The following is a 20,435-nucleotide window of genomic DNA, read 5'->3' on the forward strand; positions in this document are numbered from 1 at the left end:
CCTTTGTTGGAAAGGTCCTGCCCTCTTACGTCACACGCTCCAGAACAATCCAACTTAAAACAATGACGCGGTGCGACGCGTTTAGCATTTGAATAAAACTGCACACTACCAAGGAATGGCATTAGGTACAATAAAATTGCTTGCCGAGCACTGGTAATTTGTTCGCTAAGGCGAACTTGTATAAGACCATCTCGATACCTTTTAAGCATAATGAGGCAAGTGCAAAATGAGGATTACAAGAAAGGGGTTCAAACTGTTCAAAGGTACCTACAACGGAACATAACTTCCTTATTTGTTGATGTAGTTCCATAGAATGTTGGATTTGTTTTCGCGAAATATCTAACTTATGTCTGCATTAGTGGAATTATAAAATGTATAGCAGTTTGTGATGTAAGAGTATAAACTCCGTACACGCGTATTAACGAAAATTTTTAGGATTTTTTTTATTAAAAGTAGAATTGTATGTTACTTACCTAATTATAAAAACATTAGTAATTTATAAAACAATTTTATTTCAAATTGATATTATCAGTTTTTTACCAGGTCGACCCAGTGAGTTGTATCATTATTATGCCACCCTTTTTTACCCTACTCCGTGTTAACTGTACCGCGTACTGTGGTGCAAGTAACTTCCCTCAGTACAACCATGTTCGAGTAAATTAATAAATAAATAACAAATATAAAATGATGTTAGTTGCATCCATATACATCACTTTATTTCTAAAACTAATACGAAATTCAGCATGAAATTTCAGTGGAAGGTTAATATTGGTTTTTAATCATAAATATGTAAAAAATATAAAATCATAAAATTGTCACTTGCCTCAGTATACTTAGGAAATATCATGTTAAGGAAGTAAAAATGTAAAATAGATAGAAGTTCTATTCCAAAAACTCAGCTACCTTTTACTAGAAAATTGCCACATAAATTCTTCACCACCCACCTGAGATATGTGGGAAACCTCAAGAGTTCAAGTCGCCTGCACTTAATCCGCAATGTGAATAGATGGGCAAGTTCTGATCAAAGACTTTGAAATTCAATTAATTCTAATGAGTTCAACTCCTCGACTAAAGGAAGTCGGTGCAGCCTGCAATCTCATTATGAGGGTGGAATAGATAAAATAGTTCGTTTGCAGTTTTGTAATATATTGTAATAAAAGCAAGATAGTAAAATAAAGGCGTCTGCTCACGAACGTACTAGTAGGTATGTATATTCCAAAAAAAATGTCCAAGTTTTTATATTGCACCGTTTATTACTAATTACACATATATATACAAGACTTATTCTGATTACAGAAAAATGATATTACAATCATGCATCCCGCTCGCTTAGTTTTATGTTTTTTATAATCTGAATACGCCCCCTGATGGCTCTTGATATCTAGACATTTTGAGCTATGGAGAGACAGAGAAGTGTGTTTTGGTTATTAATTAGACAGTATTTTTTTATCATCTTTATTGCAAGATTTTTTATCATTTTGCTGATCAAATGTCAAAAACCCAGTTATATCAATTAATTATAGCATAAAGGAATTTGTGAAAATATGTAGGTAATTCTAAGGTTTCAAGGTTGAATCAATCCCAATGTGTGTTAGCCAATCAGATGACGAAGTTACACAACAATGAGGAAATGCTCGCTTCAGACACGATTTATCTCTTTTGAACACGAACAACTGTACTCATAAGACTCCTGAAAGTATCAAGAGGGCGTCTTTTATGCTTGCGTGAGGTCATGTCAAACTCCGTTTTCATGTCAAGTATCATGTTTCAATTTTTTGGATCCTTTAAGGATGAGGAGGTTCTTCAAAATATTAATATTATATTTAATATTGTTTACATTTAGAGCTACGATTTCAATAAAGTACGTAAAATTACACAATTTGGGTCATTACCACACGACGAGCGGGTGCGATTTGAATTCACGGATCGAACGGTTGCCAGTAGCCATGTTTGTAGCAGCTCCCGAATGTCTGCTTAGGCATTCGCGACGGGCGCCAAGGCCGAGCAAGCGGGGACTACTAATGTGAATGGCTTAAAGAGCATAAGACAGCGTGGTTCAAGTAACTTGCTTAAAACGATAACAATAACATCTACATACTTTTTGGGTACATACTTTGTTTAGACGAATAATAATAATACCTAACAACTTTGAGACCGTTTTTTTAGCGCTAACTCGTAGATTTTTTTATCATAATATTGAGTAGACCTATTAAAGCCAAGCTTAGGTACTATTTCAATTTAATAACTATTTGAGTATTCAACACAATCAATTGTGTCACTGTTACCAAAAACAAACGTAAATTAAAAAGGTCTTACTGCAAAATATGGGTACCTATTTCTTTTTAGGGTTCCGTTCAACTAGGAACCCTTATAGTTTCGCCATGTCCGTCCGTCCGTTCGTCCGTCCGTCTGTCTATCTGTCTGTCTGTCTGTCTGTCTGTCTGTCTGTCTGTGTCTGTCTGTCTGTCTGTCTGTCTGTCTGTCTGTCTGTCTGTCTGTCTGTCTGTCTGTCTGTCCGAGGCATTTCTCAGTGGTCGTTAGTGCTAGATTGCTGAAATTTGGCATGGATATATACATCAATAAAGCCGACAAAGTCGTACAATAAAATCTAAAAAAAATATTTTTTTAGGGTACCTCCCCTTTGCGTAAATTGGGGGTGAATTATTTTTTTTGCTTCAGCATTACAGTGTAGGGGTCTTCAACAAACATTTTTTTATAAAATGAATATGTTGGGAGATTCGCTCCAAAAGAAAAAAAAAATGTGCCCCCCCCCCTCTAACTTTTGAACCATAGGTCCAAAAAATATGAAAAAAATCGTGGAAGTAGAGCTTAAGAAAGACATTATATGAAAACTATAGTGGACATGATCTGTTTCGCTGTTTTTGAGTTATTACAAAAAGTTTACCCTTCATAGTAAAAAGACATACATCCACAGTTCATCCCTTGGTTAACAATCTACTATACTTTAAGCTCCATTTTAGCTTACTGTGACGGAAAAGTAACTACTGAACCCTACTCTGACATGGCCCGACATGCTCTTGGCCGTTTTTATTTTATTTTGATACCTAACGTGAGTTCGGCAAAGTTTCGGACGTTTTTAGGTGGGTTGAGATGATGTTGGATTTTATTTTTTTCTCAGTTTGTGGATAGGGTACGGACGTGATTTAAAAAAGGCATGATAATATATGTGTATGTATGTATCAAAATACTTTATTTTACATAAGACATATTACAAACACAATAAAGCAAATTTATATATACAATATACAAAGTATAGGTAAACGTATATAATTTAATGTTATTATCTTTCTAGACGTCAAAGTGAGCGTGTGATGAGTGGTTTTTTGGTTCTCCCCTAGTGTAATTTTTTTCGAAAGCCAGACGTGACGTACGCGTTTTGTATAGGATTTAGAAACAGCGCGCCAAGCGGGACGTTTTGGAAACTCAAGATAAATAGATAAATATTATAGGACATTATTACACAAATTGACTAAGTCCCACAGTAAGCTCAATAAGGCTTGTGTTGAGGGTACTTAGAAAACGATATATATAATATATAAATATTTATAAATACTTAAATACATACAAAAACACCAATGACTCAGTAACAAATATCCATCCTCATCACACGAATAAATGCCCTTACCAGGATTTGAACCCGGGACCGTCGGCTTCGTAGGCAGGGCTATCCACTAGGCCAAACTGGTCACGATCATTATTTTTTACACTTTTTCTGTCCGATGTCCATGCATTCAATATTATAGAAATTGTGGTTGTCAAACTTTTGGGCGTTATCATGACGTTAAAAAATCCACATGAGCGCGGTAGGTTCAAAGAAAGTGGTAACGTAAGTATAATGATGTATAAGTGGAGGCTAAATTACATTATACACTACAACCATTATTAGTCTGAGCGCTTGCGCCATCGACCCTGAGCGTTGGGAGGAGCTTGTTGGAAGGAGGTCTTCTTGGCGTTCTACCATCCATATAACGGTGTCAAAACATTTGAAGATAACCGCCTCACTAGCCTAGCATAAAACGCCAGTTACGGAAAAAGAGACGTAAGCCCTCCTATGTGTACACGTTCAACGCAGCTGGCCAACTTTATTGTCGTGCGTGCAATAGAGTACTTAAGAGCAAGTTCGGCCTGGCCAGCCACATTAAGGCTCATGCTAGACAACGTCCATAATGTTTATTTAGGGTCGGCGTTATCGAAAACGATGAGGAGGACTATATATATATATATTAATCAGTGTGCGTATTTACTATTTAGAAAGATTAAAAAGAAATTTAATCGAGCATTCAAGTGACCACACAAAAACACATATTACGACATTTTCATTCGACTGCACTTATTATGCGGTTTTTCAGTCGGACCAACAAGTGTGCTCTGAACTGAAGAGAGATGCGGTACAAAATGGCGCACTGACGACATACGTTCTTATCCGGTGTCCGATCTTAGTCAAACTAACCTACTACGTAGTCTATATAGACTACAACAATTAATACCAACAATTATAGTATATACAACAATTTTACTCAACTATAGCATTAGCAACTAAAATTGTAAAGTTATCTTTAAAAAAAATTAAGAAATATAGATTTATTTGCATTAAACAGGGCGCAATAGTTCTTATACTATTTTTATTAGGTATCACATGTTTAACTACATAGTGCCATTTTACACCTTAAACTCTAAGACATCCAACACATCAAACAAAATAGACAGGTATATACAACATAGTTCAAACTTCAAATGTCAGGTGATACTAAAACTAAGAGCAATTAATCAGAAAGAACGGTCAAGTTAAAATGTCGTTAATATTATACAAGTTTTTTTTTTTTTCAATTTAATCCAGTAACTTTGTCGACTTTTGTAATGGGGTCCGTTTGCGTCAAATCCGGTAGTTCTGATTATTTCCAGACTTGTTTATGATCAATACTCAATGAATAATCCAAGTTTGTGACAGCGAGCGCCGATCGCAACTTTGTCAAAAAACGAAAAAAACGCGCAAATTTTAGTAATTTATTAGATTCGGGCGATTATAACCCTAAACGGCTAGTTTTTGATATTACTTTCTCGGGGCGTTTTTAAAGTACACTGAATTTGCTACAGTATGAGACTATGTCTCTGTAGATAATACTTTCCGAGATAAAGCCTTTCAAAGTTCATAAAAGAGGGGAGAAAGAGTCGGCTCTACCAGGTCCAATCTATGCTATATTTCTTCCTACTCTTACCTACTACAGCAAGTTATATATCTTTTACGTATAATTTAGGGACATTTTTTAAATATTTGCTATACTTTTTCATACACAAAATTGAATTTTGCACTTTAAATGAGAATTATGTATATGTATTTATTTAACTTTGGCCTTTACAATCACAGAGTGGCGATTTGCACTAGATAAAAACTTAGCCCATTTATTCCTTATTCTATAAAGTATCGCTACAAAGCAGGCCGCCATATATTTTTTAATAAGTATGTAGCGGATGGCAGTGACGATTTTCATAGAAATGTAATTATGGCCAAAGATAAAAAAATAACTTGGTGTTTTAAAAGTATGAATTTACTTGTCCCTCAATTATATGAAAATTATATATAACTTGCCCTAGTTGCTCAGAGCAGGAAGAAATATAGCAAAGATTGCACCTGATGAGCCTCTCTTTTCCCCTCTTTTTGGGAGGCAGTCACGGTCTGATCTCGTGGCTACCGGGCCAAATCATCTTTGTTTAACCTAAGGAACAATCGTACCAAGCGGCATCGCCCGAGGCAAAAGTGCATACTCACTGCACTTGCTTATCGTACTAATTCAAGTTCGAAAAAATTATAAACTTTGAAAGGCTTCGGAAACTATTAGGTCTACAGAGACAATTGCAATCTTGTATTCTAGCAAATTTAGTCTACTTTAAGAACGTTCTGCTAAGGTACTATTTTAAACTAGTCCTTTAGGCTTATAATCGTCCAAATCTAAAAAAAAAAGCACGAAATTTTCGCGGATTTCTCGATTTTTGACAAAGTTGCGTTCGGCGCTTGAGATCACAAACTTGGATTATTCATTGGGCCAACATCATAAACAAGCCTGCAAAAAATCAGCACTACCGGATTTGACGCAAACGCTATAATGTATAAAGTTACTGGATTAGTTTACAGAGCCTTGGTTTTAGTGCTTTGGCATTCAATTCTTGAAGGTGATCAGGCAATTTGTTAAAAAGCTAGTTTGGAGAAACATCTAATACAAGCCTGTTAGGGTCTCTACGAGGACGCTTGTACAGGTCAGCCGCCTTTTTAAAGAGATGCTTATTTTTGCTGACAAACATACATAAATCGTAAATATATATAGTGCGGGTAGCGATAGTAAGCCAAGATTATTAAAAAAAGGTTCATAACTTTCCCAAGGTGGTGTTATAAAAAAGCAATAGTGATAATAAATAAAGTCGTATATACACAAAAATAAATACATCATAAAAAAGAACAGTTACCTTTTTGATATACGACTATATGTTTTCTTATGTTAGCTAGTAGAATTGACTTTTAAATGATGATTTTGAATGATTATTTTTTCATTACGTTCATTTGGATTTGATTACAGTTGAATATTTTGGTATTTCATAGTAAGTAGTTTCCTCGTGTTGGTGTGGTGAAAAATTTTGTGTTTCACTCGGAGGCAAAGTTTGTTTAACCCTCGTGCATTGAAACCCTTGCAACGCTCAAGATTCCACTTCTCGAACACTAGTTACGCTCGTGGTTCAATTTTGGAATCTTTCGCTTGCTCGCGTATCAATATTAGCACGAGCGGTTAAACAACAACTTTGCCCCCTTATAAAACAAATAACTATTAATATTGTTAGAAGAGCTAAATACTAGTAGGTGTAACTATATGAAGATCTTGATTGAAAAGTAAAGTCCTGACATCTTTAATACGATGACGATGCTAATAGTTGCAAAACTGACGCTTCTAATCACACGTGCATTAATTACCTTGCATTTTTGTATAATTTACGTGCAAGTGTAATTTATTCTCTCTAAATGGTTGAATTAAAGTATATAGGTTCAAGAAAATACAAGTTAGGTAGAAGGATGAGAAAGCGATGTATGTTTATTTATTTATATATCTTTCTGTGCTATAATGCTATCCTTGCAGTTCTCCAAATTTACAGGTTCACTCTGTTCGCAGATTAAATACCTACTAGCTTTTTATTTACATAATAGATATATACAGAGGCATACCGTAACTATAAAAATACTAAACTAAATTAATAACAAGCTACTAGTTAGTATTGCCAGCAAAAATGTATACACTCAGCTTTTCACTTCAATGGCGCGGAAAATTTACAAAAATTTCCAATATTTTAGGTTATTTTATCGTATTGTCTCAAGACTAAAGAAATTGTACTCGGGTCAGTCGGGGCACGGGGCGCGCCGGTCGGAACTCGGCAGCATGCCGGTCGGGGACGCGGCAGCAGGGCTGGCAGTTTGTATGACAGATGAAATAGATGTTTTTACTTTATAGTCTAGAGCATAATAATCAATTTTATGTCGTTTACACGCGACTTAAATGTCAATTTTACGAGCATGAGAAGTGCTATTATTAATAATTTAAAACACAAATTTCTTCTTCGTCGCACTCTTGACAGAGTTGTTGGTTTTTTTTTATCGTCAAATATGATTCGTCCATCTCATGGGAGATCATCTGAACGCTAGGGTCCGGCAATTTTGCACTGTATAGTATCACACAGACGCTCTAATGCCCGGTCTCCTCTATATGTAACGTGTCAAAACAAAAGAAGGTGAGTATTTGAACTTGCACCAGTGAGGATAGACGCGTCGTTATGCCGGTAGTTGAAGTAAGGAGTCGCTGTTACGGAATTGAGTCCAAGCGAGAATGCTCCAGCACCACTTTTCGCTTTTTTTTTCGCTCTTTCATAGGGTCTATGCCTCTGCAGCAAATGGGAATATGGGGAAAATAAGAGCTTGGCTGCTTGTCGATTTAGTGAATATGAAGATCGCGTCATAAAAGTAAAAAAAAAAACGTAATAAACAAAGTATAATATATTTTTTATTAAATTATACAATAATAGTTATTACAAAGTATTATTTTTTATTAAACTACTTGCGGAGTAGATACCTAAACATTATTTAACATTTCGTCACGCATTAGCGCTCTAGTGAACAAAGACTCGTATTTTGAATACGGAGATTAGCTTTTTGTAAAACTAGCCCGAAAAATTAAAAATACTAGTGGATATATCAGCGGTGCGTATTCGAAAAGCGGATTTATTCCTATCTATCAGATTAGTCCATAGAGCTAAATATAACGGACATGTTTTGTCTCCGGGCTTTGGTCACGGCTTTTAGAGTATATTCTATTTGATAATCCACATGGAAAGGGAACTTGTGGTGGGAATGAGTATAAGCTCATATATAACTCCAGGACTGAAATCTATACCTATACTTAACATAAATGGAAGAATCAAACTCCAAGATTTTATAGTTATTATTTTACCTTAAAGTTTTACCGTTTTAAGAAAATTACAAATAAAGTTCGCAGCACTAAAAAGTTATCTTCTAGTGTGAAGTTATGTAGCTGACAGTATACTGTAATTGAACACGATGAAAACCAAAAATAAATCACAGAGAGATTTCGTACTTTGAAAACTAGTAACCAATGCCCAAACACAACGAGGTGCAAATTATCGATAGTGGATTTAAAATATATTAACTGCCAGATTCTTGGATCTTTTTTGCTACTTGCTGGTGACCTATATTGTTCGGGAAAACCTGATATACCTATAAATAACACCAAATATATCATTAATAAAAAACATTTTTTTAATTATTTTATATTTGCCTTTTTGCATGAAATATGAGACCTTATGTCAAGATTCTAACACTTATTCATTACAACGTCATAAATTTAACGTAAATCTTAAAGTTTTAATAATCTTTAGTTACATAGAGACGGTAATATTATTACATGATCAAACGAACTTACCTGGAGTGAAGTCTGATCATAATTATCCTGTCTTCACCGAAGAGTTATACTTTTTAGAAAAGGGACCTTATGAATTCACTAAACCTAATTCTGTATTTGCAACAAGCAAAATTATGGGGGGATGAAGATTTATCAAGGAGATAACACAGAAACATAAATGGAACGTGCACGTACAATAAAACGTTGGTTACATATTTGAGTACAGATGTTTCCTTAAAAGTAAGTAAGTATTACGAGTAGTGTAATATTCTATTAATATTATGTACCTTTAATACAACAGTAACAACATAAAAATTTTGATGGGTTTTATTATAATAGTACATTGTGTATTAGTATTAGTATAAGGCGGTAAACACACAATGTTTTTCATCACACTTGTGATATATCAATTATTAGGGCCTGTTTTACAACGTACAAGTAAAGTTCTGAATAAGCTACTTGCTCGATGAATAAACTCATCGTTGGCATTTCACAATTTTCAAGTAAACTTAACTAGTAGATAAAGTGCAAAATTTTGCTGGAAGTGTTATCTAGCGGTTAATTTATTTGTTGATTAGCTATCCAATACTTTACTTGAACATTGAGAAACAGGCCATCAATAAAAAAAATATAAAAAAGTAAATAACTACGTATTTTCTTTAGTTCAAACCAGTACTTTTTTATTTCTTTTAATCGATCCTGTGCTTCTTAAATCCTTTCCATATGTCTTCTAAATAGTTTATAACTATCCATTTGGATAAAAAAACTAGATATCGGAGCATCTGAAATTTATCTTTTTTTTTAAATGAAAAAACACTTTTATATAAAAAATACATAAAAGTAAGCCTCCTTCTCTTGAAGTAGGTAATACTGCAATGCAGTCGTCCTTGATTGATCACATACTTGTAATCTAAACATTCCAATCACTTCATTAAACACATAGTATACTATAGGTACTGGTAAATTATCGCATATCCGAGAAACTCATTACTCTAGTAAAAAACTAGCAAACGACCGTCGTCTAATGGGAATTTCACACTAGATATATGACCAGGGAACTTTCCCGATCATCCATCAATGGTCTTTGTTTTAAACAAAGGAATGTCCTTGCGGTCCTCATTGACGTGACGTAATGGTTTCCGTAACACTGAGTCTGACTTACTTATTCTTTTTGTCCGAGCACAATGATGTGTAGAGGCATATATGTAAGAAAGTTAAAAACATACGGAAAAATACGTAGAGTAAGGGGTGAATTAAAATGTACCGTTAAGGTGAAGTAGGCTCCCAAGAACTTAAAATGGGAATATTAGAGATTTCAACTCTTTGCGAAAAATACAATAAAGAATAAATAAAACATTGATACTTGATTGAGTACCTGACGTTTTTCTATGTTCCCGTGTAAGTAAGAAAATTACGACTAAACTCCCGATATTCTTAATTCAAGAAATTTCCATTTCAAAAGAAAAAAATATACGGGAAGTATAGCATAACGCACTGAACTGAAAGGTTTTTCTTTGGCGCGGCACAGAGACTATTAGTCCGTACCCCATGACCCCATACCGCGCCGAAAGGCGGGTACGCAGCGCTCAGATTGCTCATAGCGCTGTGCATTGTTCACGTTTCTGCGTCGATACGACATTTTATGAATGCGTAAATTCAGGACTATGCCATCAACAGGTATTGAAAATTACCTACTCTAAAAGTTCTACCCTCTTTATAATTATATATAGATGAATAATATTTGTTTTCAATTCAATTAAAATTCAATTCAATACTTATACCAGACACAACTGTCTATATACACAAAACATACAAGTAAAAAAAAAAACAAACTTATCTAACATACAAAATACAAACACATCCAAGTCGAATAAATTAAGGTAACATTTAAATATAAATAAAATAGAGATATAAAATCAAAAATTGATAATTCTTAAGTAATTAGAAATTTCAAATTTAGTATAAAAATAAAAAAAATAGTAATTGGGGATTCGAAACCAGGACTATCGGCTTCAGAGACAGGGTCACTACCCACTAGGTCAGACCGGTCAAATATGACTCGTAAAGCACTGGCTGTAAGTTTGCGTTTTGCGCTGCTGCACCGAATGTGTTAATAAAAAAAAAACTATTTAAAACTAACTAACTATATCCCTTACGCGTGTCAATATTTGGCATTAAGCAATGTGTGATTGCGTTTCGTTGATTTCATAATTTTAGTTTTTCTCAATTTCAATTGCTGTAGAACTAAGTATTTAATAATATTAAAACAACTTGATTCTGAACCTTTACTTATTCCTGAGAAATAAAATCTTGACATACAAACAAATGTATGCATTGCAGTGATACTATAATATTAAGGAGCAAAAAAACAAGAATATTTGGGCTAGGTATGGGTGGAACTGACGGAACTTTTTATTCATAGCAAACACAGGGTCAGGGTAGAATATTGTTTAGATTAAATGTCAAAGTTGCATATTACGGGTTGGCGCCCGTGCCCAACCTCCTACTTTTGGGACTTTCAACAGAACTTTTTGATTTTTATTTATAAAGGAAATTCTAAATACTTTAATATTTGATGTAGGTACCTTAAAGTAATTTAGTGACGAAAAATTAGACCGCGAGCCAGGAACAGATTTCCATGACCAATCGCCTCCCGGGCGAAAACTCGTATAGCCTCCCGTTTGATACTTTGTCAGATGATAATTCAGATGATATTGTTAATTAACAAAATCGTCAGCCTGTTGTATCGCGGTGGTAATAACGTCAGATGGTCGCATGAATGTGTAAAAAATAATAAGTAATATCGTGCACCCAACGAGCCAACGGACGCCAGGGGCTTCTTTCATCCGAAAGCGGCTAACATTTTAGTCCACCGCCATCACTATGCCTAGCAACATGTCCCGCCCAACTTTATTTTAGTTTGGTAATGACGCAACCCACGTCTAGCATATTTATTTTATGGTAGTAATAACAAAATCATGAAGCTTTGCATGCAACATTCTATCGGGCTTTTCAAATAAATCAAATAAACGGATTACGCAATTTACACATTACGCATACTTTGCGGAGATAAAGTGGTAAGGCGCGTATTTTTTACATGTTCATGTCAATAGCTGACGGTCTTTCCACGGCGATACAACCGGATGACGGTTTTTTAAAATTTAAAACAGCCTCTAAACTATCATCTGACAAAGTATCAGCCGGGAGGCGATGACGATATATGCTCCTGGCTCGCGGTCTAATTATTCTCCGAGCAAATTCAACCAATATATTGTAAGTGAAAACCAAATAAATGGCGGCTGATAGAGCCAGCGAGGAACAAATGTAGGACTCAGACCAGGGATATAACCGCAAAAATCGAAGTTCGCAAATTGGGGGCATTTTTCTCTGTCACTCTAATTACGCCTTCATTGGAAATAAAGAGAAAGATTCCCGAAATTTGCGAAATTCGGTTTTCGCGGTAGGCCGTCAGTTTCATTTCGGGTCACATGCAATACATACCTATACAAAAGTGAGATAGAATTCGTAAAGTATAAAATTATTAATGAAAATATAACAGTTATATTGCTTAATAACAAAATAAAATTTGATTAGTCCAATAAATAGTAAATTAAAATTATTTTGGCTAAAAAGCGGTGCATGATATTTTTTTTATTTATAATTATTTCTTCATAAGAAATCTGTGTATTTGGACTGCTTAAAAATGATTTTGGATTGATGTTGGAGTCCGATACGCGAAGAGAAAAGTCGTCTTTTTAACCTAAGTAGAATACCTACTTAGAGCAGTTAATACTACCACCAAATATTATTAATTTGACATTTTATTTTTCGTGACGATGACGTTTCATAAATCTAAATTATCAATCATAGGAAAATAAACATATAATCACACAAATAAATGCCCTTACCGGAATTTCAACCTGGGATCAACGGCTTATGAAGGGCAGGGTTACTACCCACTAGGCCAGACAGGTCGTCTTGACCAGACATTGATTAGAGTTTATTGCGAGTTCATACATTGGCCCCTAAATGCAAATTACGTATGTATGAACTCGCAATAAACACTGGTCAATGTATAAACAGGCCCTATGTGAAGGCCAGCCACACTTACCCGTATTGATCCTTTTAAAGAACTTAGAATAGTGCTCGATGATGTTAATTAAAACTTCAATTTGTGAACTCATAGAATGACATTTTACTGCTGTTCTGTTTTCTTAACAACTCACAATTTTTTTTTGACTTAGAAACCGTTAGTAAAGAATAACCAACATTGTAAAAAACCCTATCTTTATGCTATTAAATTTAATACCTATTTGATTAACAATTATATTGTTTTTTTTTTTATAATTATTGCACACCTCTAGCGATAATTTAAATAGAGAATCCTACACCTTTTTATTGCTTGTGTCAGAAAAGGAGATCATTAATTTTGTTAGGCAATTGAGTCCCCCATGAAATCGGACTTGTACGAGTACATACCTCATGACGTGTTATGACGCCAATTCAGAGTGACTTCTAGAGAGCACTCGAACATAGTCCAACACAATAATACTTAAATAGCACTTGCAGGCAAGTATTTGATCATCAAATCAAACACAGTATTTAGGAAACTCAGCAGTTTATATAAATTAGGTTCCGTAAATTCAGGTAGGTAGGAAATTATAATCCTACGCAACAATTTTTTTAATACTACGTCGGTGGCAAACAAACATACGGCCCGCATGATGGTGAGCAGTCTCCGTAACCTATGTACGCTTGCAACTCCAGAGGAGTTACATGCGCGTTGCCGACCCTAACCCCCTCTCATCGAGTTCTGATTATCGTTCAATTATTCATGTTGATTACTAACTATTTGAATTATCCAGTTTCACTTGTGGGTGTTTCAATTTAAGTATACCGTTTTAAAATTAGAGCGTAACTTTGATTGTATGGATATGGCTTCGCTCTTCTAGAAAATATATCTTATATTTTCCGAGTAAAATGGCTGTGGTCTGACACACGAACAGACAGACGAACGGATGTAACGAAACTATAATAAGGGTTCCGTTTTTGCTATTTTGGCTACGGAACCAAAAGGCCACCGTTAGAATGACCAACTTTTGGGGACAGGTAATATTATTTTACTTACAAAATAAATATCGATTGGACATTTAAGAGCCATTTTCAAGTGTTTTTCACTAATGCAGTGTATACTAAACTAATATGGAATTTACGTCAAATTCAAATGTCAAAAGTCATCTTGAGACATTTATATACAAGTACGTTATTTACATAAATGAAAGGAGACTAATTGGAATTTTAAATATTTCATCTTAATGTGATTAATATTGTGACGAGTGGCGGAAGACATAGGGGAAGCTCTTGCCCAGCAGTGCGACACAATGACACAATATAAGGCTATCAAAAAACTGAGATACCTTTAAAAGGTCCACTGTGTCCAATCTAATTATTTATTCCTTCTGCGAGGCGCAAATTGGCGTCAAGCTGCTTCAATTGAAAATACTGTCAGGTAGTTGGTATGTATGCCCGTGCCCGAAGTAGGTATAGTTTCTAGATTTCCAATATACTTATTATAAAATATTTCATTGATTATAATAACTGCAGTTGCTGTTTGCTACTCAATATGTATAAAATAGATTAATAGGTATTAATTCATTTGTATAAGTTCATTGTTTTGATTGTATAATAAAATACGGTATTAATTTACTAATTTACTATATAATTTATAAAATAGAAATTGTGTCTGAAAATAACTTCTGTCTACGTTTTTCTAGTAATATTCTGGTGCTTTAATTCATTTCAAGCATGGTGTGAAGTAACTTATTTTAAATACAGTGAACATCCCTATACATAACGTTGTTAACATATTATTGCATGTGCCTATGTAAAATAGTGCGTGTTATTTAACTTAATGTTAAATATTAAGATGTTGCTATATGTGAGATCCTATAATTGGCTCTGTGTCACTATTTATGTTGTTATTAGCATAGTTATAGCTGTTAGTCCTCCATGTAAAAAAAATAAATGGAAATTATTCATATTCATATTAATTTATTTCGTATATGCATGCTATATTACACGTCAAAACATTTTAAACATAAGATTAACACTTAATATTAATACCTTTTCGATCATTATTAATAAGGAAAATACATAATAATCATACATTATCAGATTATTAATAAGAATCATATCAAAATATTTAAAAATTAAAATTAAAGTAAATGAAATTCAAATTAAATGTCACAGAATTCTGGAATGTCATACAATGCATTATTAATTAGCCATGTCTTTAATTTCTTATCAAATGAATAATTGTTTTCTACGTTTTGTATGTCATTTGGGATAGCATTGTAGATTTTCGGACCGATTACATAGCTGGTTTTGATAGACTGGGTTAGTCTGCATTTGGTTGTAGCTAGTTTCCCCCTTCATCGAAGGTTATCGGGCCTTAATGGAAAGTGGCTGATGTTAGTCCTTATGATTTTTGTGACTTTAAATATGTATTGTGACGGAATTGTCATTATATTTAGAGATATAAATAGCTGCCACGCCGGTGAGACGGGAGGAACTTGAGCTATTATCCGTACCTCCCACTTATTTGTTTGTTATCATATATTATGAACCGACTGAGATGAGGTTTTGTAAGATATGATTTTTAACTCCAAACGGGGTCTGGGGATCATAATCTCTGGCAACCCAACGCTGCGTTTTAGCATATTTTATTACTTATATGAGGATTTAGTACAAAATTGGTAACTACTTAATTTGTATTTACTTCAAAAAACCCTTTTAGTTTGGGAGGTTAATGAGTTTGGAGTTACTGTAGAGCATCTCACCAGCACCTCCTACCGAATTCCAGCATAGGTATATCTCCTCGTGATAAAACGTAATGTGGGGTTGCCGGACAGCATGACATATTATAATGCTGATATGCTATGAGAAAATAATATCCCATCAAAACATTTTCATGTAAAATGTTGCCAAGACGAAACCATAAGGCTCGCACTGTCAAAAAATTATCAGATCTCTTCTAGAGCCAAGCTTCTAACTCTACAAGCCCTAACTTCACAAACTCTACACCTTAGTCAAAATATATGGCTTGGCCGTATGATTTTTTTATACATTGAAACTTGTTAACAATTCATTGTATTATTTCCAGTGTTCGACGCGTCGGCAAAATCTCCTCAAGGCCTGCTGTTCGGCTCGTCCTACCACCTCGGAAACTTCGACGAGTGCGTCGCCATCGACGACTCCACGGATGGCGGGATCACCGTCGAGGGGCAATACTGTTTGGCGACCATCAAGTGGCCGAAGAAGCACAAAGCGAAAAAGGTATGGCATATCCTTATTCATTAGATACTACAGGTGTTATCAGTAATATCTACTGTAGCAAAAATGCTACATAATCAACATCTGTCGGTTTATTTTTAAACTTCTTCTTCTAGTTGTCAGCTGGCTCAGTTCTCTTTCTGTTGTCTCTCTATGCGGTTTCATAATTCAGGCGTTGATGGTTAGATGGCGCTTTTAGCAAAAAAAAAAAGAAAAAGAAAGCGCCGACCTTTTTTTCGTATAATTCCTGGCCGTTTCTAATAAATTAAGTGCTTATTTGCGCTTATTTTGAATTTAAATTTTTATGGAATATTCGAAAAAGAGAAGATTGAAGTTGTTTTTCGGCAGATGGTTTGGTGAATTTGGAGTGGAGAAGTCGTTTGTGTTCCCGGGTCGTTTTAAACCAGTTTTGCAATTTATAGCCAGTTTAATAGTTAACACGAAGTCTTTTTAAGTGCGCATAAATCCACGGGTTCCTGGTAACAGTTGACTACCAAAGGCGCGCGTAAATCGGCGTTCGAAGAGGAGAGGCCTCTCATAAACAGTTGGTCTCCAAAGCCGTGCGCAGGTCGGCGCTAAGCAGTGGTGAAGTGAAGAAACCTCATCGTTATCGCCCGGTCTGTTGCCATACGCGCTAGCCAGGAAGCGACAGGTCTCCAAAACCGTGCGCAGGTCGGTGCTAAGCAGTGGTGAAGTGAAGAAATCTCATCGTTATCGCCCGGTCTGCTGCCATACGTGCTCGCCAGAAAGCGAGTAAGGCTACCTCGTCGGCTTGTTTAAAGTCGCCAACTTGTGCGCCATCCATTCTACACAAGTAAACCTGAATCCAGCTGCCGGTACCTTGGCGTGTGCCACATTCATCCCCTTTACCCTGTTTCCACTGAAATATTTTTGTTTTTAAATTTTAACGTCAGTTCCAATTATTTCTTGTGTATTTTTGTGTTATATTTTTAATTTATCCATTTGCTAAAGTTCTGTGATCCGCCATACTAAATTTTCCTAAAAATTCTAAAAGCCTCTTTTGTCGGGCTGTTTAATTAACCGGTTAAAAATTTAGGTATCATGCGCCATCGTATCAACCCTCATAGTCCATAATTATTCATCACATTAATTCATTTTTTCTCTAAATTTTCAGCCGTATTTTTTTTACTTTCCTTGCAGTTTTACCCCTCCTTTCCCCTTATGCGGAAGGCAGACTTTTAGTTCTACTATTTTAAAGTGATTTTATAAATTTTGTAAATTTTAATTTTTTATACAGGGTGAAAACAAACTTTGATTTTTTTGAAAAAAATGTTTTAAAAATTATACGTAATCTGCAAAAGTTCTTGTTTTACTGCAAATTGGCGCCCGAATTAAGGTAAAGAATCCTGGATTTTTTTTTTTTTTTCTTATTGAAATTAAATATAATTTTTTTGATTTTTTTTTTTGTATTTGTGAGACGGTGACCGTAGACCGGTCGCGATTCTTTTAACCTTCGTTTTTTATTTTCAGCCCGCTATCTCCCTACAAATACGACCCAGTTTTTTTGTACTACGCGCTCTGGATTTCTTCGTATTCGAGCCTTGATATATAATTGTTTACGTTATTAAAATTTATTCTGCGATATTTACCATTTAAAAAAAAAAAATTCTCTTAACCTCATATGCCTTTTACTCACTTTCCCATAACATATCCCGAGAACTTTATTTAGTAGTTAGAATCCTGTGGTTAGAGCCCGTAGACGTTAGGGAACTTACAGGTAAGTCAGACGTAGATTTTATTATTTTATTATCGTTCTTGATCCTTTGAACGTTGAGGTGTGAATTTTGAATTTTTTTCTGAAACTGAATTAGTTTTCGAATTCGAACTTTGGATTTTAGTTTTAAGGTCGATTTATTGTAATTTTCCACCATGTCACATTTGAGTGATGAATGGTCAATTGCTGAGACGCCTCTTACATACTCGTCTTTAAACGCGCACCAGCCGAGGATTTTAGATCCAATGACCAATGATGAGGAACAGTTTTTTGACTCTGAACCACGATGCCAGGCAGTGCATGAGCAAGAAAATGTCCCGCCTTTTCCTTTTAAAGATTATTCACTTACGAAATGGAATTTGAGTTTTTCCGGCGACACCTGTGTTCGCGATTTTTTCTTTCGAGTTGAAGAAGAAGGCATGGCGCGTAACGTCAATCCTACATATGTTGTCAGGCGTTTCCATGAATTGTTGTCAGGTAGTGCTTTGAAATACTACAGGGCGATCAGACATCCGGGTCTTACTTATGCTGAATTGAAGTCTGCATTCGTTAAAACTTTCGACGTAGCCGACTATGATTTCAAGGTCGAGAGTCAACTCCGCGCTTTATCACAGAAGGCCAACCAGTCGGTGGTTGATTTTGTTATTCAGGCACGCGATTTAAACGCAAAGCTTCGTACACCGGTCTCCGAAGCCAACTTATTTAACATTATAAAATATGGAATGAATCCTAGATATCATCCTTGTCTTGCAACTAACGTGGTTAGGGATATTGATGGTTTGTTAGAAGTCGCGAAAAATTTTGAAGCCTTCCAAGGTCCACGTCCAGCACGTTTGGCTATTGCACCGATTAGTGCTCAAGTGGTAGAACAACCCAGTACTTTAGTGTGTATGAAGTGTGATGCAACCGGTCATAATTACCGTAATTGTCCTTTCGTTTCAGGGGCAGTGTGCTTCAAGTGCAAGCGTGTTGGAGCAATTACCCGCGATTGTCCTAATTGTAATCCTGGTCCGTCAAAAAACTAATTGGTGGCGCACTGAGAGGTCCATCGGTGTCGCCTGTATATATTAATAATTCCCCGGATAATAGACTTTTTATTGATGTTATAGTTGCTGGCTCCCCGGTAAATGCTCTTTTGGATTCTGGTGCTCAGGTTTCACTAATTGATATTTCTCTCCTGTCGAAGCTCGGTATAGCTTTCCGCGAGGATATTCGGCCTTATGTTGTCTCCGCCGACAATTCTCCTATTGAAATTTTAGGCGGTTTGGATATCCCTATATTTTTTAGTGGCATTCGCGTTATGCACCCCTGTCTAGTGAGCAGTAATCTTCCTACTGCATTTATTTTAGGGATTGAGTTTTGGAATTCTTTTGGTCTTATAGACATTTTAAAGAAGGCGTTTAATGATGGTTTGTCTGGCAAGCTTTATGTCGCTTCACATCATGTTCCTGCTGCAGTCCCACAAGTCGTAGGTCAGGTTCGCTATGTCCACCCCCGTACGGTGCTTACACCCGATCAGGAATCAAAGCTACAATCTGTTATTAACGAGTTCGAGGGGATTTCTTCTGATAAAGCTGGTTTAGGTTGTACATCGTGGCTTTCGCATAAGATTGAGACTGTTGGTTCACCTATTCGCCAACGTTACTATCCCTTGTCTCCTGTCAAGCTTAAGGTTCTCAATGAAGAAATTGACAAGATGTTAGAGTTAGGGGTCATTCGTCCATCGCGATCACCTTGGGCTTCTCCAGTGGTGATGGTTACCAAAAAGGATGGTAGTGTCAGGTTTTGCGTGGACAGCAGGAAGTTGAACAGCGTTACCATCAGGGATTCATATCCTCTCCCACGCGTCCAGGACATCCTTGACAACCTACGAGGTGCTAGATATCTAACTTCGCTGGATTTTAGGAGTGCCTTTTGGCAAATTCCATTAGCTGATAAAGCCAGTTGTGAGAAAACTGCCTTTATTGTACCGCAAAGGGGTCTTTTTGAGTTCGTTCGCCTTCCGTTTGGTTTAACCAATGCTGCATCCGAGATGCAGAGACTCACTGACATGATTGTCAATTTCGAATATACCCCTGAGTCTGACGATTTTATCTTTGGTTATGTAGATGATTTGATTTTGGTGTCCCGTGACTTTGTTAGTCATATGCGGCTTATTCGTAAGGTTCGTGATAGGTTGAAGGAGGCTGGTCTTACGGTTAATTTGGAAAAGTGTGAGTTTTGTAAATCTGAATTGAAGTATCTCGGCTACATTGTCAACGAGCGTGGTCTTCAAACTGATCCGAAGAAATTAGAAGCTATTAGGGATTACCCTACTCCTTCTTCTGCCAAGTCTCTACGTGCTTTCATTGGTATGTGTTCATATTATCGCCGTTTCGTGGATGGTTTTTCTTCGA

At 35.7% G+C, this 20,435-nt stretch overlaps 1 protein-coding gene across 1 annotated transcript in view; it reads left to right on the forward strand.

Annotated features, from left to right (window-relative positions):
• Positions 1–20,435, forward strand: part of LOC133517073 (nose resistant to fluoxetine protein 6-like) — a 69,761-nt gene that overhangs the window by 22,500 nt on the left and 26,826 nt on the right. Inside the window, exon 2 of the mRNA XM_061850217.1 lies at positions 16,135–16,307. Within this exon, the coding sequence (XP_061706201.1) occupies positions 16,135–16,307 (173 nt within the window). The remainder of the gene's footprint in view (positions 1–16,134; positions 16,308–20,435) is intronic.

The sequence above is a fragment of the Cydia pomonella genome, chromosome 4, assembly GCF_033807575.1.
Source record: "Cydia pomonella isolate Wapato2018A chromosome 4, ilCydPomo1, whole genome shotgun sequence".
Taxonomy (NCBI): Eukaryota; Metazoa; Arthropoda; class Insecta; order Lepidoptera; family Tortricidae; genus Cydia; species Cydia pomonella.